Source organism: Tetrahymena thermophila, assembly GCF_000189635.1.
Source record: "Tetrahymena thermophila SB210 genomic scaffold scf_8254503, whole genome shotgun sequence".
Lineage (NCBI taxonomy): Eukaryota > Ciliophora > Oligohymenophorea > Hymenostomatida > Tetrahymenidae > Tetrahymena > Tetrahymena thermophila.
The window spans coordinates 158081-182866 of record NW_002476278.1 but is presented as its reverse complement, the minus strand read 5'-3'; the positions used below and the strand labels follow the sequence as shown (position 1 = coordinate 182866).

Here is a 24786-nt window from a genome sequence, read left to right as displayed (position 1 = left end):
CCAACCCCAACCCCAACCCCAACCCCAACCCCAACCCCAACCCCAACCCCAACCCCAACCCCAACCCCAACCCCAACCCCAACCCCAACCCCAACCCCAACCCCAACCCCAACCCCAACCCCAACCCCAACCCCCAACCCCAACCCCAACCCCCAACCCCAACCCCAAAATTAACAATTTTATTAATTAAAAAAAAATTCTAGAAAAAAAAGATATTATTAATAATGTCTACTATTTGTTAATATAGTACCAAGAAAATTTCATTTTAAAAATAACCCAAAAATTAATTATTTATAATAATCAAAGGATTGATCTATAATTAATTTGAAAAAAAATTGATTTTGAAAAAATTTATTATTTATAGGAAAAAGTTAGGAAGTAAAAATGAGCTAGATAAATTCTACACTTGATAAAATCAACGCCTTGTTTAAAAAAAAAGTAGGTGTAACTAATACTAGTTAAAGTTCATCAGTATAAATCAAATAGAGTTAAAATCAAGTAGCTTTAAAGTTAGATTAATAGTAATAATTCTAAGATGGACAAAAAGATCAAAATTAATAGTTTTAAGTTACAGATATTGAAATGATTCAAGATGAGAACAATTAAAATAATGAATTTAGAGACAATCAATATGAAGAAGATAAGATTATTCCATTTTCAGGGTAAATAGTTGATGGCTAAGAAGCTGCTATACAATCTGTTAATAATGATTTGATTAAAAAAAAAGTGTCTAGAATAGCTATGGCGAGTAAAACTCAAAAAAGACCTGATTCAATGAAAACAAAAAGACAATTGCAATAAGAAAAAGAAGAAGAAAGATTGAAATAAAAGATAATGAGAAAATCTGCAGGTGATGTTTGGGTAGATCCTAACATGGGATCATGGGCTGAAAATGATTATCGTGTATTTTGTGGAAATTTAGGTAATGAAGTTACAGACGATGTTTTAGCTAATTCTTTCAAAAAATATCCTTCTTTCTGTAAAGCTAGAGTAGTAAGAGACAAAAGAAGTTAGAAAACTAAAGGTTATGGTTTTGTAAGCTTTCTTGATCCATAAGACTTTCTTAAAGCTATGAAAGAAATGAATGGTAAATATGTAGGTAACAGACCTGTAAAATTAATGAAAAGTGAGTGGGAAAAGAGATCTTTTATAGAAAAGAAAGAAGATGATTTAGGAAATAATTTTTTAAAAAAAGGGATTAAAAAAGCCCCTAAGATGCCAACAAAGCATTGAAATAGTTAATATTTATAAAATTAAATCTATTGTATTATTATATAAATATTTGTCAACAAAACAAATAGACTGGCATAAAAACTTGAAAAGAAAATCATTCTTTTTAAAATATTTTAGATTCAATTGATATTTTATAATTTAAAATTTTATATTCAATTATTTAATAAATCAATCAATCAAACCAAACAAACAAAAAGTGTCTTTAATTTTTAAAAATAAGCAGATAATCATTTTCCTGTTGAAGTAGGTATAAATTTAGACAAAAAGGGGTTATTTTTTGATTTATTTATTTACCTCAAATATAAAAGAAAGTTGGAGTTACTCGATATCTTTTTTTTGGTTTTTATATATTTTGATGATATTATAAATTTCAACTCTCCTCAACTATAAAATTAAAATTACTAATTTTACTTAAATGAATGTTATCTTAATGATCTAATTATTTAAGATTACAAAATATTAAAATTAAATCGCTAGACGTTATAACAGATATTATGTTTTTACCAATCAAATTATATCTACGCTAAATGTTTTTTATTAGAAAAATTGATTACATTTTAATAAGAAATAGTGAAATCCTATTGCTTGTTTGTATAAAAAATAAATAAAAATACAAATTTCTCTATCTTATTCATTTTTAATAAATTATTTTAAATTTTTGCAGTTAATTTATATTTTAGCAAAATTTGAATTTAAGCTTATATTAGAATTATATATTTGATTGAGTATATATTTTTAATTTTTTAATATTTGAAATTAACATAAAGCTATCTATATCTCTAATTATTTAATCAAAACAAAAAATCTTCTTCTACCTTCGTTAAAACAGAAAAAATCTAAAAACTAATTAATTTTGTTAAACTAATAAAAATTATTAATAAATATTTATCAAAAGATGGATACAATAAAAGTCAATATCTAATAATAAAAAGCTATATAAGATTAAGTGAGAACTCCTTAGTTTGATAGAGAATCTTTCATTGGATTTTTAATCAAGGTTTCTATATTGCACGAAAGTGATATGGATGAGATAAATAAATTTTCAGATTAAATATAATCAGAAGATGATGCTCTTTATCATTTAAGCGATTATTTTGAAAGATTAGGGGATACAGAGCACTTTGAAAATGCAGAAAAAACTCTCGAGTCTTATAAAAATTATTTATTATATGGAGAAATTACAGATGAAAATGATTTTAGCTAAGATAATAAAATTGATTTGCTTCAACAATAGGTTAGCACTTCAAATTAATCTCCTTTAAAGTAAAGAAACGAGTTGTTTCATCATTTACATCATGAACCATCAGAAATAAATAATTAAGATGCTGAATAACAAGAAAATTATAGCAAAGTATTAGGAACTAACTAGCTTAATTCTAGATTATCTCAAAATTCTAGTCCTAATTATAGGTAAAGATACGACTAGTCAAGCTAAATACATGAAAGACTTTACCAGTAAGCATTTAATAAGCAGGAGTTTTAAATTTTGATGGGTGAAATTAAAAAAGAATAAGAAATCAAAGAGTGCACATTCTCTCCAAATATCTCCGCAAGCTTTAAATCAAAATCACCATCACGCCAGTAAAGTTAATAGGGAAATAATGATTTAGTATTTTCAAGACTTTCTCAGAAGAGGGCTGTAAATATGAAAGATTAACTCTCCTCATGGTAAAAAAGAGAAGAAATAGAGTTTTAAAAGTGCACATTTCATCCAAAGATTAACCTAATAAAAAATGACTCTCATAAAGCAAACAGCTCAGGTCCTTTAAAACAAAATTCCCAAGATAAAGTGTTTGAAAGGTTGTATAATAAGTATGGTACAAATAGTGAATAAGGCAAATAAAATTCAAATAACATGTATAAAAACACATAAATAAAAAGCTAAAAAAATATGGTAGATAAAAATTCTAATATGACTTAAAAAGAGAAAGATATGCTCGACGAAGAATAAATGATAACACCAGCTAAACTGAAAAACAAAAAAGATTTCTTAAAATGGTAAAACTGGAACCAATAAAATGAAGATAACTCAGAAATAAATAGCTTAAACTCAGGTTCATAATATTAATAGCAGTATTCATAATTGCAAAATAATTCAAATATTGGCTAAAGAAATGTTTACAGATAGCAAAACCACTCTCGAAATATAACTCCTGTTAAATTATATGGAAAGTAAGCTAGCTTATTATTTATATTTTAAATCATTTATTATTTCTAGTTTTCATAAAAACTAATTCAGTAAAAACCATATTGCGCCAATAATTAGTTGATAAAAACATAATTTCTTTTTTTAACAGTCAGTTGAAAATCAAAAAAATATAAAAATTTTAACAGAAAGATTTTTCTATTTAATCTTAAACTAAAATTTTGTTTTAGAATTCAATTGATAAAGTTTTTAAATTTAAATTAAATATATTTTAATGTATTATTTTCATTAACAGTTAATATAGAAGTGCTTCTCCTATTTCAAAATATAAATAAGAAAATAAAAGCTAACTAGCTCAGGGAAGTGATTATAAGTAAGCTCATGAGAGGCTTTATGATTTACATTTCCAAAGGTTAAATAACTAGCTTGTCAAAGAAGTTGAAAATAATTTTATGCAAAAGAAAGAATTAACATTTAAACCAGAAATATTTACTTAAAAATACAGAGAAAAATATTAATTTGAAGATCAAGAAAATTAGCAAGAACTTTATTAGAGGCTTTATGATAAGGCTGAAATATTTTAGTAAAGATTAGATTATAAGAAAAAAGAAAAAGAAGATTAACTATAATAAGAATTGAAAAATTGTCATCCTTAGATCAATAAGAAATCAGAAATTATTTTTTAGCAAAGTTACTCTTCAAGTTAATAATCTGCTTATGAAAGGCTCTATGTAAATTCAAAACAAAAAGAAAAAAATTTTGAAAAATTAAAATAAAAGGTTTCCTAAGAAGAAGGATGCACATTTAAACCAGTAATTAATTAATATCATACAAAAAATAATAAAATGTAATAGCAGAATAAAAATTTGAATGATAACGGGTAAAAATAACATAAAGAAAGCAAAAACTTAAATAATTTCTAAGAATAAATAGCCAATATAATTAATAAATCAATTTTAAAAAATGGCAGTTTCTCAAGCTAAGCTTTTTCATAAAATTCTTAAAGATAAATCGACTTGTAAAATTAAGAAAATTCAAGTCATTAGAATGAACAGATTATATAGAACTATAATTAGAATGAGAATGTTTCACCTAAGTAGTAAATTATTTAAAAGAAAAACAGTGTCAGTAGCTAAACTAAAAAATAAGACATAGATAGTCTCTCTAGCATCCCTAAAAGTCCTTAGTAATAAATTAGATAGAATAGCTCGTTATTGATTAAATAATATGAAGATAAAAACTAAATTAATCAATAAGCTTAATTACAACCAAGCTCAACAAAAAATAAAAATTCTAACCATCCTTTCAACATTAAAAAAAATAATTTTTTTTCATGAATAAATAAATAAATGGTATTTATTTTGTCAATATTATATTTAACTGTTTTTAAAAAAAGAAAGTTTATTTTGTATTAAATATTTTATTCAAATATATTCAAAAACTTTTTAAATATTTTATTTTTAAATAACAATGTCTTGCTATTTCAACTACAATTCATTTTTTTTTTGGATTTTAGCAATTAAAATGAGGATCTTACTGAAAAACTACTAATTTAACAAAAATGAATGTAAACCAATCAAAAAAATAAATATATTTATATAATCAAGCAATTTTTGAAATTAGTTAAAATTAATTAAAATAAGTAATAAATCTTAATTTATCTACAAAGTCAATCCAATATTCTATTTTAGAAAACATGAAACATTAAATTAAAAAATTGGATTTATCAAAAATATAAACATATTAAAATGGTTTATAGTAATCTTACCATTAGTAGAAAAGCTAAAAAAAAACTATCAATCAAGACCATACTTGTCTTACTGATAGATAGAAAGTAAAAATCCAAACAAAAATTATTGCTCAGAAAATTAGATTTATGCTATTTTTATAAAAATTAGGATATGCCATTCAATAAAAATAATGAATCAGCTATACTTTCGAATATCAAATCATAAGATGATAAAAGCATTAAAAATATAATTAAATAATATAAGAGTATCATATCTCCTGAATCCAAACTTAGCACAGAATTAAAAAATTAGATTTTATTAGGAATTAGGTATAAAACAATAGAATTATCATCGTATTTGTTAACTTATTTTAAAATACAGATAGCATTTAAAAGAATAGATTGAAATGTGTAATTAAATGAGCAAAGTCAAAAAAGTAATTTTAATTTATATCCATTTAGCTTTTAGCATTTTATTGAATATTGTTTTATTATTTTTATTTAATAAAAGGTTTTTAAGCTAGAAGTATAATTATCAAAGAATAAGCATGGAGATGTATTGAATTCTTAAAATTTTATTTATTTTTTAATAAATAGTTTATTAAAACTAAAATTTTAGGCTTAAGATTTGCTTGAGTCATCAAGAAAAGCTAAATAAATGGTTTCAGATTATTATAGTTTTTATGTAGAATATGCTAACAAGAATTACCAAAAACCAAGGCCCTCTGTATGTGCAACTTCTAGAAAAAATTCTCCTTAAAAATATATAACATAAGATGAGTTATTAATGAATGGCAATTAATCTAGTCGCTCAAAACGAAGCTAGAGACTTGAATATATTTAGCCAAAACCTGTATCTATTTTTTCTATAATATGTTCAATATAAAAAGATAATAAAAAAATGAAAGAAATTATTCAATTAATGAAAGATAATATTAAAGATCTAGAATAAACAGCTTTAAGCTTTCAAGTCCAGATATAGCATTTCAAAATAAATTTTTGTGTAAAATATATTTTATTAATGCTTAATAAAATTTTATAAATTAATTGAATTTACTTAAAAAATTAAAATTATTTAAAAAATTTTTTTTATTTCAATATCTAAAAAAGGAATATGAATAAATTTTAGAAGAAAAATGTAGGTATGAAGACGACTTAAGGTAATTATATTAGCTCTTTAAATATAAAAAATAATAAGAACCCTAAATGTTCGAATAAAATTTTAAATAAATAATAAGTCAATTATAAGAAGAATTATTTTATGAGTGAAACAAAATATTTTTAAAAAATCAATAAGGAAATTAATAAATATTAAAATTTAAATTAAGCTAAAATTTAAAATAGCAGTTCTTAAAAATATAATTAAATCACTATTAAACATATTTTTATTTATGTTTAGTTATTAATGTTTGAAAAAAGGTAGACTTTTATATTAGTTTTGAATTATTCAAATTATTTGAGAATAACCCTGAAATTTGATTTTTTACTAAAATTCCTTTTTTAAAATTATGACTTTCATTTTTTTCATAAACATATTTAAAATGAATATTTTTTTAATTTTTTTATCAAATAAATTATTTTTAGTTAAAAGCACTTGATATCGATTTTTATGAAGTCAATTAAATAAAAATAGATTTTGTTTTAGAAATATTAAAGGTGAGTTTTGAGAATCAAATTAAATATTAAATGTAAATATTTACATTCTCAATTTGTTTTTTATTCAAAAATATTTCTTATTTTTTAAAATATAAATTTTCCCAATTTTAAAAATTTTATATAAGCTTTTATCATCGATTTGTCATATTTCTAATGTGATTACATATTTGAGAATTTAAATTTACTTTTTTTAACTAAAATTAGAATGATTTATCATTTCAATATTTATTTAAAAGATTATAATTATTAAAAAACTCTTGGTTTCTACAATATTAACTTTATTCAAATTAATTACAATTCAACTATTTTGACAAATAAATAATATTATTTATTGATTAAGTCATTTAATATATTGAATTTATTTTATATATTTATACAAGTAAAAATTGATGTAACCTCATAGATCACTTTAAAATTAAGAAAATATTCTAGCATAAAAACCTCGCGGAGATGAAATTGAGTGTAATATATAAGAGAGCAATAACTAAATATATAGAAATATGAAGACTATTAGGAGAGAAAATATAAATATTGATAATCATAATTCTCAAAAAAATGAAAAATAAGAAATAGAGCAATAAAAAGAATACAAAATTGCTAAAGAACTACTTGGTATCCAAGATGAAAAAGTTGATGAAAATAAAAAAAAATACAACATTGAGATGCAATACTTAATTCCTATATTCATGTTTGGATTATCATAATATACATTAAATGAAAACTAAAATGCTTCTAATATTTAAGAAAAAGCTTTCAAAAAATAAGAAGAATTTAATAATTTTGAAAATGATTTAACTCAAAATAATCAGAACCCAACAAAAGAATAATAAAATCAAGATGAATTAATAGATAATATAGGCTTAAATGGTAAATTTATTGGTATTAAATAAAAATTATCATAACACTAAGAAGCAAATCAAAATTAAATTAAAAGAGAAGATATAAATAATTTGATAGTAGAATAAGAGGTATAAAATTTAGATCAAAATACAAAATCGTAAGCTATGAATGAAAATCTTTAACATAAAATAGGTCAAATAGAAGATTTTGCTAAAAAATATGGAAATCTGCTAGATCAAGGTGCTAGCTCAAATATGGAACTAATACAATAAATGTGTGAAAAGGGTATCTCGGATTTAAAGGTACTTGGAACTATATATTTAATGCTTATTTGTCTTTTAACTTAATTCAATATGAATTAATTGGCATAAAACTTATATTTTAAATTTCAAAAAGACATTATGTAAGTTTAGAATGATAGCTAAATGTTTGATATGGACATTTATTCCTTTATTGAAAAAAATATAAACAGTGTAATTTATTTAAATGAATTAATAATATTGGCACTTAGATTTTAAGAATTTATCCCTCTTTTGAACATATTTCTTTTAGTATTTTAAGTGAGAATTCATATAATTAGAGATCAAATTATATCTGCTATGTCAAAGAAAAGCCTAAGCTCACTAGAGATTATTATTGGAAACTACAAAAAAAGAGTGCCAAAAAAAAAGAGTAAAAGAATCGCTGGTAATCAAAAAATTAAAAAAGCTATGGAGCAAGTAACTTCATATTATGTATAGAAAGGTTCAATTGAAAATGAACATGAATTACTCCTCTTTATTATAAGTGAAGGTTTTCATCAAATTTCTGTAGAACTGCTTATGTATTTTGTTGAAACAAAACTAATTCCTCCATAATTATTTATCACAAAAAAAGTTATAAAGTAATCTTTGATAAATATGAACATAGCTATGTTTTCAAAGGCCTTCTTATTCAGATAAAAATGGGTAAAATCTCTCTTTTTAACAGAGAAAATATTTCTTCATATTTGCTAACTTATAAGATGTAATGAAACATTCGCTGAAGGTCTTTACTTGATGAAAAAAATATCATAAAAGAAGTAGAGATCCTCAGCTCCTCTATGGTATACTGAGAATATCATAGAACTCTTTGAAGAGGTAACAAAATTTAATATTTGAACAAATTTTATTAAACTTTCTAAATTTATTTTATAAATACCATCTAAAAAAATATCATAGGTTGCTTAAAAATAATCTCAATTTTATATGCTCCAAATTTACACTTTAAACCCTGTAATTTCAGCTATTATAATTTCTAAAATACTCTACAAATTAAGTTTAAACAAAAACCCTCTTTAAATTCAACTCAGCAGACTCTCTGATCACTTCAAGTATCAATACCTAATTACAATTCATTTTTTAAATTAAAATTTTTTAAATATCAAGGAATTTAGCAATTTAATTCAGGGATTAAATAACTGATGAAAGATAAATGAAAATGACTCTTTTTAAGATAATATTCCCTTCAGACAAATCGCTGGTTTAAATATGCAAAAGCAAAATAATATACACATATTACAACGAATTTTTACAATAAGATTTAGTCTTAAAATTATTATTTGAGAAGTACGAGAGCTCTAATCATTATGATATGAATCTACTATCTAGTTCTACAAGTTTTAACTATTTATTTAACTTTAAAAAAATTAAAGTACCATATTTACACTATTAACAAAAATTTGAAAAAATAGAAACCAATATTAAATAACCATCAGCTCCACTTATAAAATTTAATATAAATCAAAATGATTTAGATTAAGTTTAAGAAGATAAATAGTTTTTTGGTCATCTTCTATAATAAAAAGTTAAATCTAATTAATAAGAAATATTAAAGCTAAAAAGTTTGAACAATAATTAAGACCCTAATGAGCTTATTAAATAGTATAAAGCTGCTTTTCAAAAAAAAGAATTTAATAATAAGTAGCCATCTGAGAAATATGAAAAAAAAAAAAAATCATCATAAAATATATAATTTAATACTAAAAGGACTTTGAATATTTTCAAGGAAATAGTTCCAATAAGTTTTAAATATGTCTCTAAACTAAATCATTTTTATTAATACAATATTTACATAAAAAGCTTAAAAATAAGGTCCTATTTAGAAATGATTTTGTATTTTGCAATCTTCAACTACTCCTTATCAACATTCTTTTAAATTTTAGACCTTTCAAATGTCTACTTATAATTAAATCCAGAATTTGTTAATTTGCTCTTTAATTGCCCATCTAAAAGTCTTCAAGCAGAAATAGCAGTAGCTATGTAAACATATGTTCCAAGATTTACTATAGAAGAAATATAATAATATTAATCAACAAATTTAAGTCTTTTCTGTAGTATGCTTATAGAGCTAACAACTGGAAATATTTAGAAGTATATGAATGACTGGTAGGATGATTGCGTTCTTTTTGTAGGGAAAAACTAATAAGTAACCACAATTGTTGATAATTTTAATAGGTCTATTTACTTTATTTACTTAATACCAGTAGGTAAACATTTTTTTATTTTTTATGGTGATAAATAACAATATTTTTTTTTAAATTCAGTTTTTTTAGAAAATTTTAATCATGAAAATTGAAAAATGTTGGTATTATCATTCAAATTAATGCATAAAAAAAAATAAAATTTCGACATAAATTAATATTTAATCATTTTGAGTTAATAATAAACTTCATATCAAATTTAAAATGAATCTTAATAATTTATTAAATTCGATTGGAAAAATAATATTAAAAATTTCTTTAAATTTAAAAAAGATCCCTGTATGATTGATTTATAATTATAGCATCTTTTATTTTTATAAATAGGTTTTATTTTAAAAGTGATACATTCTCAGATTATTTAAAGGAGATATAAATATGATATAACAGAATATATAGATATATTTTTAGTCTACTTATGTATTTAGCATTATTTTATTAACAGTAATATAGAAAAGATATAAAATTCTTAAGACTGTAATTATTTGAGTTATTCAAGTATTTCTAACAATCTATAAGCTTTAGTCTATGTATTAACTCTGATATTGGTATGTCTCTTTGGCAAGGTTATTTAATTTTTGAGTAGAAATGAAAAGCTTGGAATTTTGATTAAAATTATTAATCTTACATTTAGATAAGTATTTTCTGTTTTGTTTATTTTTTCATTAGATATTCTAGCATTTGCTTCGCTTCTGTATCTATTAAGTTCTTATCGCTTAGATATCTATGATAGTTTTGCTAATTCAATAAGGACCCTGATTGCTACCACTCTTGGTACCTTTGACTATAACAATATGGATCTGGCTGAATCAATTATTTAGACTGTATTCTTATTTACATCTAATGTTATAATGATAAATCTTTTAATTGCAATTCTAACAACAACTTACAGTCAAATAACTTAAAGGAGTAGTGTAGAGTATGCTTTAATATTATTTGAAGAATATTTTATTGGAAAATTTGATAAAAATTATTCTTTACTTATAGCGTTTCCTCCTCCATTCAACCTTTTTTAGTTATTATTTTCTTGGGTTCTGTTTTTTCAAAAGCTTGTAAATATAAATTAAGTTTTTTAGATGATTGGATATACTCTACTATTATTAATAGTGTATGCTGTATTTATTTCAATCAATGTAATTTTAGTTCCCTTGGCTTGGTTTAAAATGATATTCACTATAATAAAACATGAATATCAAAGTATGATCCTAAACTTAGTTTTAATAAAAAAATAATTTAATATTTAAAATAGCTGCTTCTAAAGTAAAGCATATTGTATTATTTCTTAGACATTGGTATTAATTTTCAAATTGCTTTAATGGATAATATTTGGATTGCCTTATCTTCTTTTTCATGCTATTTTTACAGATTCAATTATCTTTATAAAAAGTGCTTATTCATCAAATAATAATAAATATAAATACAATAAAAATTTACTAAACTCACCTCTGCCTTAAAGATGCTACTATTTATTAAAGTGCTAGCCTTAAATTATTGATTATAGATTTAAATCAGAGTCAAATATTTAGCATTTTTAACTATTTTAGAATTATTTGAAGTTTAAATTCTTATTGAATGCTGCTGAGAACGAAAGAAAAAATATTGATGGAAAACCATAAAAATTATTACAAAACTATTTTCTTAAAGTTGTAAAAAATTTGTTAAGGAGAAAAAACCTAATGAACAAATTTAATAAAGAATTTAACTAAGAATATTAAAACAGATAGCATGCCCTTAGTGATACTATTTAAAATGAGCATACAGACCCAAGCTTTTTAGCAATAATGAGAACTAAATAAATTTACCTTTCTACTGAATTTTGGTAAAAGAAAAAAGTTACAACACTAAGACAATAGAATTTTTACAATTTAGCAATTAACCCTTCAATCAAACATACTCTTGAAGTCTAATAAAGCTTGATTAAGAAAGTCCAAAGCTAAAATCAACACATATCATAAATTCGTAGCATTTAAAATTAAATGAGTAATATTTAAGGAGTTTAGCATTCAAATTAAAATTCTTTTAATAAAATTCCTAATACAATAAATAAGTAATAAACTCAAAGATAAAAGTTGCACACCTTATATGAATAAATTGAGGTAGAATGAATATAGATATCATTTTTTTTATTTGACAAATAAATCTATAAAATAAAATTTTTGTGAGTTGAGAAAAAATTTTGGTTAAATTTAAAAATATTAATTAGAAAATAATTAAATTAACTTAAAATCTTTAATTTATTTTCATTAAAATAATAAGAAAATATATAATTTAAATGAAACCAAAATAAATAATTCTTTTTTATTTTTTTGTAAATACTATTTTTTTACTAAGAACTATTTTAACTATCTTGTTTTTTTTCAGTTTAAAATCTGAAGTATATTTTTTTAGTATAAGATAATTATATCAATTATTTAAATTCTATTTAACCAAATAAAAAAATATTTTTATCAAAAATAATTAGCATTTCAATAAAATTTCGAAAAAAAACATTTTATTTGTTTTTATCAGCGATTGAGATTTGTTTAATTTTACATTGTAATTTATTTTAATTATAAATCTTATAAAGATTTAATTAATTGTCATTACCAGATTTTAAGATATTCGAAAATTAATATTTTTATGTATTGAAAAGTAGAAAAGTTTATGTTGCAATTAAAATATTTCAATTATTTTAGAATTTTGAGAGCTAAAAGTTCTCAAATTTATAAATTTCTTACTTTTAGATACAATAAAAATCATATTTAATAAGTATTTCGCTAAGTAGGTTTTCAACTAATAAATTTTGAATGTAATCTATTGTATAAAAATAGTACTTAATTACATAATTAAAAAGCAAAAATGCTTAAATTTAATTAAGATAGCATGAAAATTCATATTAAAAGGTAATAATAATGCTAAGATATTGCTACATATATTAATAATTGAATTGTCTATGCATGTTTATTGAACTATTCTTTTCATAATGCTAAAATACTATATGAGAAATCTACTTTAGAGTATTAAAAATACTTACTAATTATTTGAAATACAAACATTCAAAGATAATATGGATATTTTTAATATCTCTATAATTCCAAGTTTAACTCAAATATAAATGATTAGCTTTTTTATCAGTATTCCATAAGCTTGTTAAGAGCGAGAGAAGCGTTTCTGTTTGCTCTAGCAGCAACTCTAGCATAAGAAGCTCTAGATTAATGAGTATACAAGTTAGCTAAAGCAGCACCTGCAAAAAGAGAGGTGACTGATGCAAAGATATTAGTAGATTTGACGAACTTTCTCATAATGAATTAGGAGTAAGCGAAACCACCAACACCAACCCAAAATCCAATTTTTTCATCTTCAACTAATGAGATGAAAGCACCATTCAATTGGTTAACATCTTAGTTGTTGTATTCGAAATCTCTGGCTGCCATTTTAATTATCTAAAATTTGCTATTTTCCTTTTTATTATCTTTCTTTTGAAATATTAACCTTTTATTGTTTATTTTAGATAGATATTATTTGTATTTTATTTTATTTCACTAATTTTCTTTTTCCTTCATGCTTTTTTGTTAGTTGTTTTCCTAAGAGTTAGTTATTAAAATATATATATGTATCAATCGATAAATCCATTGCTATTCTGATGAGGATCATACCAACTCTTAATATTTCTTATTTCATTCTTAAATATATTATTATTGTATGTATAACCAATTACCATTAAAGAGAAGAGCAAGATGATTATGTTTATAAAAAGGAAATATTAGCATACCCATAATTTGTATTACATCTTTCATTTATAAAAAATTAGATAAATTGATTTTTTTTTTAATTAAAAATGTTATTTTTATTGAATTAAAATTGTTTCAAAAAAGTAATTAAAATTATGAATTTACAAAATTAAAATAATTATTTGAATATTCAAATATCACAACAAAATTTTCCATCACATTATGCTTCTTTTATATTGATAATTTTTTAATAATTTTTAAAAAGCTAAGTAGGATATTTCCTTAAATTAAAATTGAATATGATTTTTTAAATTACAAAATAAATTAAATGTTTTATGAAGGAGAAATAGTGAAATTTAATCTATAATAAAATGACATATAAGTAAATTTATAAAACAAACAAACAATTAAATATTATGTTTTTATTATATTTATTATAAATTTGAGTACTTTAAGAAAACAAATAAATTTAAATTAAGTTAAAGAAGGGTTTTCACTTAAAATAATTTTGTGTCTTTAGTTTTTAAATAAGATCAACCAATTATTTTTAGAATTTGTTTTGTTTTTATATTAAGCTGATATGATTATACTATCTCAATCTTTGATGATCTCAACAGAGTCTCCTTTAAGAAGTCCAATGCAAAATGCAATATTATTAAGCTCATTTTTCTCAAATAAATTACCTTTAAATGTTTTAAGCATCTTTTAATTGTTAAGCCATATTTCTAAACACTATTAAGATTTACAGGGTGAATCATAATAGAATATTAATGATATTATATCCCCTTATTCCAAATTTAAATTTTCTAATTCTTTTACTGGCTCTTCTCTGCTATTGTAAACATATCCATTCAGAGAAATTAGATATGCTTATAGTCCTTCTATATACTTTAAATTTTATTTACTTATAGCTTCTCTATTTCCTATACCAAATGCTATCCAAGTTTTATAGTTTAATATTCTAATTTTTACATGGTAGATTTTTTTATTTTCATCTATATCTTTAAATTGAGGGAACAAAAATGCAAAGCGCTATACAAATCCCTTTTATTCCAGATTTTTATCTTAATTTGATATTTCAATTTTATCTCCTACAAATCTCTAATCTACCTAAAAAGAACTAAAAGCAGAATACTCATCCCCGTTACTTTACTCAATTTATTTTAAAATATCAGTTAAAGAAGGTAATGAGTTGTTATTAATTCTGGAGTCGCTTTAAGTGCAGGAAGAGGAACTCATGCAATCTTTTTCAACACTTTTACTCTTCTAAAATTTATCCTTCTTAAATAAATCAAAGCCATTCTTTTCAGAGAAGAACTTATCTTCTTGGTATTTATTTGGTAACTTTTTAAATTAAAACTAATTTTTCTATGAAAATTAGCAGGATGTCTCTTCTAGCATCCTTTCGAGTAACACCTAGCAATGATTATTAATTTTCTACATTTATATTGTAAACTTTTTAAGAATCAAACTTTTTAAAAAGGAAGGTTCACTAACTCTGAAATCTTTAATGTGCAACTTTTAATTGTTAGAATTCAAAAATTTAGTACACTCAATTATATTCTTTCTTTTTACTTTTACAGAGCTTTAGAGAGAAGTAATATCAATACCTTACAAGACGTTCACAATCAAATCTTAATTGTTTTTCTTAAACAATTCTCTAAACTCAAAAATGTCCTCCAACTTATCCTATAAGTTTTTCTTTTCTTTTCTAATCTTTTATTTTAAAAAGTTCATTTTAGTTATAACATATTTTTCAAACTAGTCTATATGAGCATAAATAGAGTCCAACTTTTCACAAATACTTTAGTTGAGCTATTCGAAATGTTGATCTTCTTTTTCAGGGCATTAAATGTTGTCGTCAACTTAGTCTTCAATAAAATTACATATATCGTCTATCGTAAAGATGGATTCATGTTCTAAGTGAATTTAAGTTGCACACTTTTCACATATAGGACCCTTTTTATTGCAAGAATGATCTAAGCAATAATAGATTGCCTTTTCTGATGTATGGATATTGCAATTCTTATTTCTTAAACTCATTTAACTTATTCAATAATACACTAAAATCTACCTTAAATTTTATATAAAGACTTTTTATAATATTTATATTTGGAAACAGTAATAATTTGATTTTTATCCAATTTTTTTCTTTTTTAAATCTTATAATATTTAATTAGCGGATTTTCCCTCACTTAATTTTGATAGTATGAACTCTATTAATAAGTACTTTTTAATAAATAACTCTATAGTGATAATATTAATTTTTTTTATGCTTTTTTAAATTAATAAATTCTACTTTCGACAATTATATTATAATCCAATTATTAATCATTTTTGCATATTGACATAAGAATTTATTATTTCTGATATTATTAATAATTACTGATTTTGATAATATGCTAAAAATTTTTTTATGTTATTCTTAAAGTAAAAAATCAAGTAAATATTAGGTATAAAAGTAAAATAAATATTTAAAAATAGGATTTAAGTATAAAATAAACTAAAAATACAACCTATTTTATCTTTATTAACTCCTTAAATTTTCTTTAAGTAATAATGGAACTTAGAGTTTTATCTTATAATAGCTTTAAATCAGTAGAATAAATATTTTTAATTAAATAATAATCAGGAAAATTAACCAGAATTTTATTTAAATAATTTTTTAAATAATATGTGGCATATTTTATAATTTTTTTCAATCAATATTTTAATTTTTTCATTTATTTTGTTATTATAAATTATTTTTTTAATTTCCCTCACGCCTCAATTCAAAAAGTCATTTTAATTTAATATAAATTATTTATTCTACTTATATTTATAAACTATGCTAAATATAAATTATTATCTAAAATATTTAAGCAATGATGAGTATTTTTAGGGTTCAAAATGCAAAAATATTTTTATTTCTTTAAATTTTAATAAAATAAAATTTATTAATAAAAATATCATTCAAATAATAAAAATGCTTTTGTAGTAAAGAAAAACATGCCATAGTAGGTAAAGATTTTTTAAATTTTTCTCTTTCTATTTTATACCTAAATTCTTTATTCATATTTTTTAGAAATTTAGTGTTAAGCAAAAAATTTGATTAATTAAAATAATATTGATTAATCTATATATTATTATTTTTATTTCTTCTGTTTAAAGACATTACTTGAAAAGTATTAAAATATATATTTATTATAAAATTAAATATACTTAAAATAATCTTATATAAATTATATTAAGAAAAAAACTTTATTTTTAATAAAAAATGTAATTTAAATAGTTGTTTTATAGGAAAAATTATGATATCAATATAAAAATCAAGAAATAAAAACATTTATTTATTTATTTACATATCCATTTTAATTAGTTCATTTATATATGATTAAAAGTGGTATTCCAACTGCTAACAAAATAATAGAGAAAATTATGCCAAAGAGAAATACTTTTCTTATTTTTATTATAGTTTGTATAGTTCGAAATCCTGTGTTTTAATCTTAAACTATGTTTGATGTATCATACTATTAAATTAGATTCTAAGGATTTTCATTTATTTTCAAAATTGAAAGGAGAAGGTAGTGGTCACTAGCACAAAGACCTATTCCTATTTTTTCTTTACCCAAAATCTTAACATCTTAAATTTAAAATAGATTGCAACTTTTACGAAGTAAGATTCTATCTAGTCTCATTCTTCTATCGTCAAATATGAAAACAGAGTTAATAAAATTATTTTAAGCCGAATCCCAAGTATAGCCATCTTAGAAGGGATATATTTCTCTATAAGTATCTATAAATCCATTTTCATAAATATATGCATCTTCATGCCTCATATGAAGATTTAAATCTCCTTAAAGAATAATATTATTATTCTATATAGCAATATTAGCTATCTACTTTATTGTATCATTAATATGCCTACTATTTAGAAAATTTCTATCTAAAATACATTAATTTACAAGGCTTAGCTATTTTTATCTAGATCCAAAGTCCCCTTCACCAGCCCATAAATGCGTAGATATCAAAATAAAGCTCTTCCATACTTCTTGGTTATGGAATATGCTAAATTGATACCTTCCTTACTTACTGTCTACTAAATATATGCTAGTGAAAGGCTATTTTGAAATTACAAATACCTCAAATAAACGTCTTTGATAAATTTTAGATACATGACTTACATAATAGTTTTATCTTATATATGGATTTGATAAAAGCATATCCTTAAACTCTTGAGTTACTTCCATGAGTGATAGTACATCTGGATCTGTCTCAGGGATTATATTTTCTATTATGTGAGTGAACCTTTTTTTATTTCTACTGTAAATGTTCAAAATTTTGCTAGGCATTCCAAATAAAACATTATATGTGCCAATTTTCAAGTTTCTTTACTATGAAAACTCAGAAAGGCATTAATCTTCTGGTACTTACTACCATTCAAATTGGTTAAATTTATAAGAACATGAGATATCTTAGTATATCATTTTATAAGGCTTACAAGAAGTAGTAATGATGTTTATTATTTTATTGTGTTTATTTAAATATCTTTTGATTTTTTATTTTTTTGATCAAAATTCATAAAATCCACATAATTTTTCATCTTAATAATTGCTTTCTTAATTAATACATCAATATTATTTGTCTCAGAATATTTAATGATCTAATCGGTTTATCATTTTGAGCTCAAGCCTGATTAATTTTATTTGTTATGTTTGATACTGTCTACAATAACTTTTTCTAATAAGAATTTGTTTAAAATGAATTGCTTTCTTAATTAATACATCAATATTATTTGTCTCAGAATATTTAATGATCTAATCGGTTTATCGTTTTGAGCTCAAGACTGATTAATTTTATTTGTTATGTTTGATATAACTTTTTTAAATAAGAATTTGTATAAAAATGAATTAAAGTTATTTATTTTAGAATTTTAAATAATGAGGAAAATCAAACTATTTATCATATCAGTTAATTTAAATATTTAAAATTTTATTTATAAATTAATTAAATTTAAGCACTTAAAAAAGGGAACAATCTAATATTGTGTTTTTACAGAATTTTATTCTGTACTTGGTAGAATATTTTTTATTTTAAAATAACTTAAGAAAATGTTCCTCTTTCAACCAATATAATCAACTGAATGTATATTTTTATTTAATATCTTATTTTTTTAAGTCATAATACCATTTTTAGTTAAAATTTTATAAAAACCAGATAAAAAAGAACTATTATCAAAAATTATACTTTTATTGAGAAAAATACAAATGCGTATAACCATAGCTAAGTAAATTTGCTAAGATTTAATTAATACTCCTATGAATATAAAAGAATTTTAGTACCTTATCTTTGTATTAGACGAATGAAGAAAATCAAATTAGCTAACATAAATTTATAATATTTTATTTTATATGATTTGCTATAAATTGATAAAATTCAACAATTAAAATTAGTTAATAAAATAGAATATTAGAATAGTATCAAATAAGGTTTATAATATTTTGGATTGGTTTCAACAAATATAATTTTAATAAGTTCAATAATTTTATTTGGTATGAAAAAATTATTTAATTGATGCTTTATTAAAAAAAATAATTAAAAAATATAAATTAAAATAAATTATTTTTAAAAGTAAAATTTTCTTTTAAAAGCTAAAAAATTAATATAATTTTAGGAGCAGCAAATTGATGATATGAATTATTACATTTTTTAACATTTGAATACATAAAAATAATCATTTATTAATATTTAATTTATTTGATATTGCTTTCAAAATTTTAAAGAATGTATCATCTATTATTAAAGTATAAGAAGGAATAATATGTAGAATACATTTTGAATATTAAAGCCTTCTTCTAACGATTGGTAGATCTTTAGACATCAAATTTATCAATAAAAAGCTAATTATAACTAAAAAAATAACACTGATAATTATAAAATATTTTTAATAATTATAAGTCTAACTATTAAAACTCACCTGGAAATAATCCCTAGACTTAAGAATTTGCATACTGCTAACTAAGGTTGAGAGAGCTATATTATCATAAGTATCAACATCCATTTAATTTTTAAAGTTGATATTATAACTACTATCAAATTTACTAAATAAATAGTTCATGAAGGACTATAAACCTTTTGTTAGCTATCCATTGTACATTAATTAACAGTTTTACATGAATTGAGAATCTTAAATAATATTTCCATTTTAGCAAACGTCTTAGTTGACAAAATTATATAATTAGGATTAAAAATCGTTGTTGAAAAGCTATAATGAGTAGACTGATTGTACCACATTTTAAAAAGACACAATTCTAGAAGTAGTTTATTTATATAATACGTTTTTTAAATAATTTAAATCTTGAGAGTTAATATAAGGTAATTTTTAGCTTTGGGATAATTCTTATTAATGGAGGTAGTATTGCATGTTAGTAAGAAGAGGAAGCTGTAAATTCATGTCAGAGAAATCTCTATAAAAATTTAACGATTAACTTGTGTTTTCTATAAATTAGTTTGTCAAAGTATAAATTGATATCGTGTATGCTAGAAAAAACAAATAGACTATAATAGACGTAATATAAAACTTTGATATTTTCATTCTCTCGTTTTAAATTTAAACATTTTATTTTACTCTGTGGCTAGAAATTTATTTCTCTTTATTTACTTTTTACAGGAGTCTTCTTTTTTTTTAGTCCTCTGCAATTATTCTATATTCTTTTTACTTAATATTAAACTAATATGTAAGCAAGGGTTATTCAGTTTATTTGACTATTTCATAAATATTCTATATTCTTTCTAATTCAGTTTCAACTTAAATAAGACTAACATTCTGTATCAACTTTAAAATTATAGCAACAGATTTCTCAAATTTTAGAAATGTAATTAAATTAACTAGCTAAATAAAAAGCAGAGCTAAATTTAGTAAAATTGTTACTAGCAATAATTATCGTTGTTTATCTTCTAAATACTATAAAATAAATAATATTAATATAAAATAAGTAATAAATTAATAATAAACTACTTTCTAATCGGCATCAAATTAATTTTTTTAAATTTAATCAAAGCATTTGAAAAAATTAGCAAAATTTTATTAAAGAAATTAATAACTGCTATCATTTAAAACTTACATCCAATCTTATGGAGATTATCTTCCTTTTTTATATAAAATATAATATTGTTATAAAGTTAATTCTTGATTTTTCAAAAATTTTATGAAAGAAATTTAACAATTGAAAAAAAAATTGATAAAGCACAGCGGTTAAAATAGGGGAAGGAAATTTTTGTTTTATTCTTTAAAGTGACAGATTTTATGAAGAAGATATTTTTTTGTTGCCAAAATATTATTTTTAACAATTTTATTTTTATTTTGCAATTTCGATATTTCTACAAAATTTTATTTTTTTTCCCTAATTGCTTACGCATATTTTTATATTACAAAATAAATAAATAAATAATAAATAAATGTAAATTGTAAATTATGTTTTCCACCACTATTTTCAACCCTGTAAAGATGGTCAAATTTATTCTTTATTCATAATTGAAAAAAATATTTTTAATAAATCACTGAAAAAAAGATTGTAAGCTTGCTATAAAGAATTGAAAAATTATTATAAAAAAGAAAATATTAAATGAAAAAAAATTAAGTTAAAATGTCCTGAAAATATTCTATTAATTGCAATAATTAAAATTGATTGCTAGGTTTCATTATAATTAATTAAAATGAAAATATAAATGAATTTTAAAAATTGAGTGGAATGACTAATTAAAATTTGTTCTATTTTAATTAAATTTTAAAAGCAAACTAACTTTTTTGAATATTTTATTCTTTAATTATTTTTTGATTCAACAAATATAATCTTTCATAACATTTTTAATGAAATTTTTGACATTTTAATTATAATATTTTTTAATAGCAATTAATTTTGCTTAAAATGAAAAATTCATAATTTAACACTAACTTTACTTTGTTTATTTAAAAAATAAATAAATAAATAAATAATTTATTTTCATTTGAAAAGATATTTTAATAAAATTTACTTTAAATGATTTGCATATGATATACAATTTATGCTAAGGTACTTAAATTTATCAAAGATTATTGATTATCAGAATTAGAGTTAAAAGGCTAAAATGTAAGTATATAATTTTAAGTGAACTATACTTATCCATAGTTTTGTTAGTACTCTTATCTAAAACTCTCAGAAAAGTTGCTAAATTATGTTCCTAATCTATTAGTAAGAAGAGTAAACTCTTATTTTATTTGTTATTGAGTGGAGTAAAAATTAGATTAGATATTAATTATAAAATTATTAGAAAGAGCAAGAAAACTATAATAGTGAAAGGAAGAGTTCGAATTTAGATTTAACGAATTTAAAATTGAACTCAAAAAATTAAATAAATCAAATATCAGAAATAATAAAATAATGACAGTAGCAACTAAAATAAGATATTCAATTATTTTTACAAATCCAACTAATTTAATAGAAAATGCAGAATTTTTGCCTCTTAAAAAATGCTCATAGTAATCATACTTATCTATGAACTTGCTTATGTTACTAGTAGTAGATGCCACAGATGTAATTTCTCCTTAGGCTTTATCCTTTATATTAAATTATACTTTTTTTTCCTCTTAAGTGTCAGAAAAGGTGGAAGATGACCTTGTTAAAATAATTTTCTCTTCTTTTTACAAGTTGTCTTAATAAAGTTCTAATTCATTTTGAGCAATTTAACCTGATAAATCTATATTTTAATATATATTTGAAATTTGTTATTTTGAATATGATGAGATTGATGACGGCTTGTTATTTTTGTACAAGTTCGATGGGATCGATAACAGCTAATCATTTTAAAAAAATTAGCTTTGATCTTAGTTAAAACTTAATTCCTTATCTTTTAATTCACTATTTTATTATTAGATGTTTGAAAGGTTTTGGATAGGCTTGATGTTATCAAACTATAAAATTATACAATTATTTAAATATTATTAAATTAAAAATGAATTAATTATTTACACTTTCATTAACTATAAACAAATCTTTAGGTTAATCTTCATTTATTTATTAAAATTACCCATTTTTAAATTAGCGTGTAGTATTTATTTTAGACAAGCCTATATCTTCTTGTATCAATGATTCACTATCTCTAATTTCTTCTAAATTACTTTCTAAAATATTTTTTTTAAAGACAATTAAAATTTCAATAATTAAAATCAAATTTATGAAATTAAATGAAAAGTTCTAAATTCTTAAAGAAAAACTTTACAATTTTTATGATAGCTTTACTTGAGTGTTGAATGATATTCTTTAGCAGCCTTATTTTTTATATTTTAATTAAACTTAAAATTTTATGAGTTTTATTTTTCTGAAAACTGCACCACTTTATTGCTAAACTAGGATTAAGATTCAGGTTTTGATGTATTATCATCTTGGGCAAGGATGGCATTTTTTATTTCTATAACGAAATAGCAGTATTTTCCAGTTAAAATATGTAAATCTCTCTTTTCAACATTTATGTCAATATAATATTTAGTAAAATTTTAATCCTTTTGGTTTGCTTATTTAGTGGGACTTATATTAGATTCAAATAGCTGCTAGTTTTTTTTTTAATAGGCATTACTTTATTTACTTAAATTCATAAATTGATCTTCTGCATTAATTTCTGTTTAAGTGGCTTGGATATTTTCATTTTTATTTTGCTTCACCTCTGATTATTCGATAGAGTGTTGAATTAAAGACATCATTATTGGATGATTATTATTAGGAAAAATAAAAGGAACCTTTTCTTTTTAAAGATAATTCAACTGAGGGTCAATAGAGTTAATTAAACTATCATAGTTAGCAAAAAATTATCTGATATCAAAACTTATGTAAGCTGGAAGACAATTTATCTTATATTTTCCAACAAAGCCAAATTTTTCAAGAGTGTTTTAATCAATTCCTTCAATAATGCCATTGCTATTAACAACAAAAAATCCACTATAAGTTGGAATTATTTTAGCGAACGCTACATATGGTAACTCTTCCTTATAATGGAGATTCAAAGAAATAAATATTTAGGCTCTAACCAAGTAATTGTTTTTGTTTCTTAAAAAGAGATCTCTTCGAGAATGTATAATGTTATCTTATCCTGTAGTCATCAAGTATCTATCAAAACAAATAAATAAAAATAAATAAATAAAATGTAATTAAATAAATGTTGAGTACTTTATAAGATCATCATGAATTTTGGCAATCGTGACAGGCATTATTTCTTTAATGTGGTTAATGTATTAAAATTCTTACTTCTTGTATCCTAGAACTGAAGGCAATTAATCAGAAACTCTCTGAATCCGACCCCAAACTTTACCCATAGTTATAGTCGCAGACACAACATCAGACCCAAATATGTCCATTACATTGTTTTTATGTTAAATAGTAAAGTCACCTTCATAACCATTTAACCTAACTTATCTAGACACATCTAAGGCTTTTTTAAAGTTATTTTAAATTTCTGTCAGGTAAAAGCAGAGATAGTTTTAATTTTTCTTATTTGGAAATCGATTATATAAACCAACAATTTTTTTTTCTAATGACCTTAAATTTTCGTTTGTATTAAAATTAATTTCCTCTAATTCAGATATATCTTAAAACTATTTTCTCATTTTTTCATAAATTTAAATTTTCAAGTCTATACTTTGTAAAAGCAGTTAATTGATCACATCCTTCTCCTACTCATATATTACATAATTGTTGATTTATAAGATAGACTTTTGAATTTCATTATCATTTATACGTAGATGCAATTAATATTGCATTTGTTTTTTGATTACATCAAGCATAGTTAGCAAAGATATTTCTTAGAATACGTTAATTTCCCTTCTCATTTTATTTTATTCATTTAAAAAATCTATTATTTTTTAAACTGAGTAAGTTTCTTTGTTTGATTAACAGAAAAAGTCCATATATCTTAAGAATTAGTAATGAAATTTTTCTTAGTCTTTTAAATAGATAAATAAAATTAA

At 21.9% G+C, this 24786-nt stretch overlaps 8 protein-coding genes across 8 annotated transcripts; 4 read left to right on the top strand and 4 right to left on the bottom strand. All coding sequences in view use genetic code 6, as the record gives it.

Annotated features, from left to right (window-relative positions):
* Positions 1-592: 592 nt before the first annotated feature.
* TTHERM_000933400 (RNA-binding protein 42 (RBM42)-like RNA recognition motif protein) lies at positions 593-1233 on the top strand (the record flags this gene model as incomplete). Its single annotated transcript, XM_012799150.1, has 2 exons — positions 593-662; positions 728-1233. The coding sequence occupies 2 exons, from the start codon at positions 593-595 to the stop codon at positions 1231-1233; spliced, it is 576 nt and encodes a 191-aa protein (XP_012654604.1).
* Positions 1234-2038: 805 nt separating this feature from the next.
* TTHERM_00933400 (hypothetical protein) lies at positions 2039-4716 on the top strand (the record flags this gene model as incomplete). The annotated part of the gene is made up of 2 exons (XM_001021896.2): positions 2039-3405; positions 3675-4716. The coding sequence occupies exons 1-2, from the start codon at positions 2129-2131 to the stop codon at positions 4714-4716; spliced, it is 2319 nt and encodes a 772-aa protein (XP_001021896.1). The 5' UTR covers positions 2039-2128.
* A 281-nt stretch (positions 4717-4997) lies between these two features.
* TTHERM_000933399 (hypothetical protein) lies at positions 4998-6768 on the top strand (the record flags this gene model as incomplete). The annotated part of the gene is made up of 7 exons (XM_012799149.1): positions 4998-5213; positions 5278-5438; positions 5491-5545; positions 5620-5664; positions 5728-6111; positions 6219-6268; positions 6693-6768. Exons 1-7 carry the CDS (start codon positions 5076-5078, stop codon positions 6766-6768), a joined length of 909 nt encoding a protein of 302 aa, XP_012654603.1. The 5' UTR covers positions 4998-5075.
* A 385-nt stretch (positions 6769-7153) lies between these two features.
* Positions 7154-12206, top strand: TTHERM_000933398 (transmembrane protein, putative; the record flags this gene model as incomplete). The annotated part of the gene is made up of 4 exons (XM_012799148.1): positions 7154-8722; positions 8804-8955; positions 9011-10110; positions 10429-12206. 4 exons carry the CDS (start codon positions 7154-7156, stop codon positions 12204-12206), a joined length of 4599 nt encoding a protein of 1532 aa, XP_012654602.1.
* Positions 12207-12763: 557 nt separating this feature from the next.
* Positions 12764-13279, bottom strand: TTHERM_000933397 (hypothetical protein; the record flags this gene model as incomplete). The annotated part of the gene is made up of 1 exon (XM_012799147.1): positions 12764-13279. The coding sequence occupies one exon, from the start codon at positions 13277-13279 to the stop codon at positions 12764-12766; it is 516 nt and encodes a 171-aa protein (XP_012654601.1).
* A 1126-nt stretch (positions 13280-14405) lies between these two features.
* On the bottom strand, positions 14406-15854 carry TTHERM_00933360 (hypothetical protein; the record flags this gene model as incomplete). The annotated part of the gene is made up of 1 exon (XM_001021892.3): positions 14406-15854. One exon carries the CDS (start codon positions 15852-15854, stop codon positions 14406-14408), a length of 1449 nt encoding a protein of 482 aa, XP_001021892.1.
* A 1316-nt stretch (positions 15855-17170) lies between these two features.
* On the bottom strand, positions 17171-18277 carry TTHERM_00933350 (endonuclease/exonuclease/phosphatase family protein; the record flags this gene model as incomplete). Its single annotated transcript, XM_001021891.1, has 1 exon — positions 17171-18277. The coding sequence occupies one exon, from the start codon at positions 18275-18277 to the stop codon at positions 17171-17173; it is 1107 nt and encodes a 368-aa protein (XP_001021891.1).
* A 3960-nt stretch (positions 18278-22237) lies between these two features.
* Positions 22238-24726, bottom strand: TTHERM_00933340 (hypothetical protein; the record flags this gene model as incomplete). Its single annotated transcript, XM_001021890.2, has 5 exons — positions 22238-22259; positions 22319-22740; positions 22799-22950; positions 23049-23929; positions 23990-24726. The coding sequence occupies 5 exons, from the start codon at positions 24724-24726 to the stop codon at positions 22238-22240; spliced, it is 2214 nt and encodes a 737-aa protein (XP_001021890.2).
* Between the last annotated feature and the right edge of the window lie 60 nt (positions 24727-24786).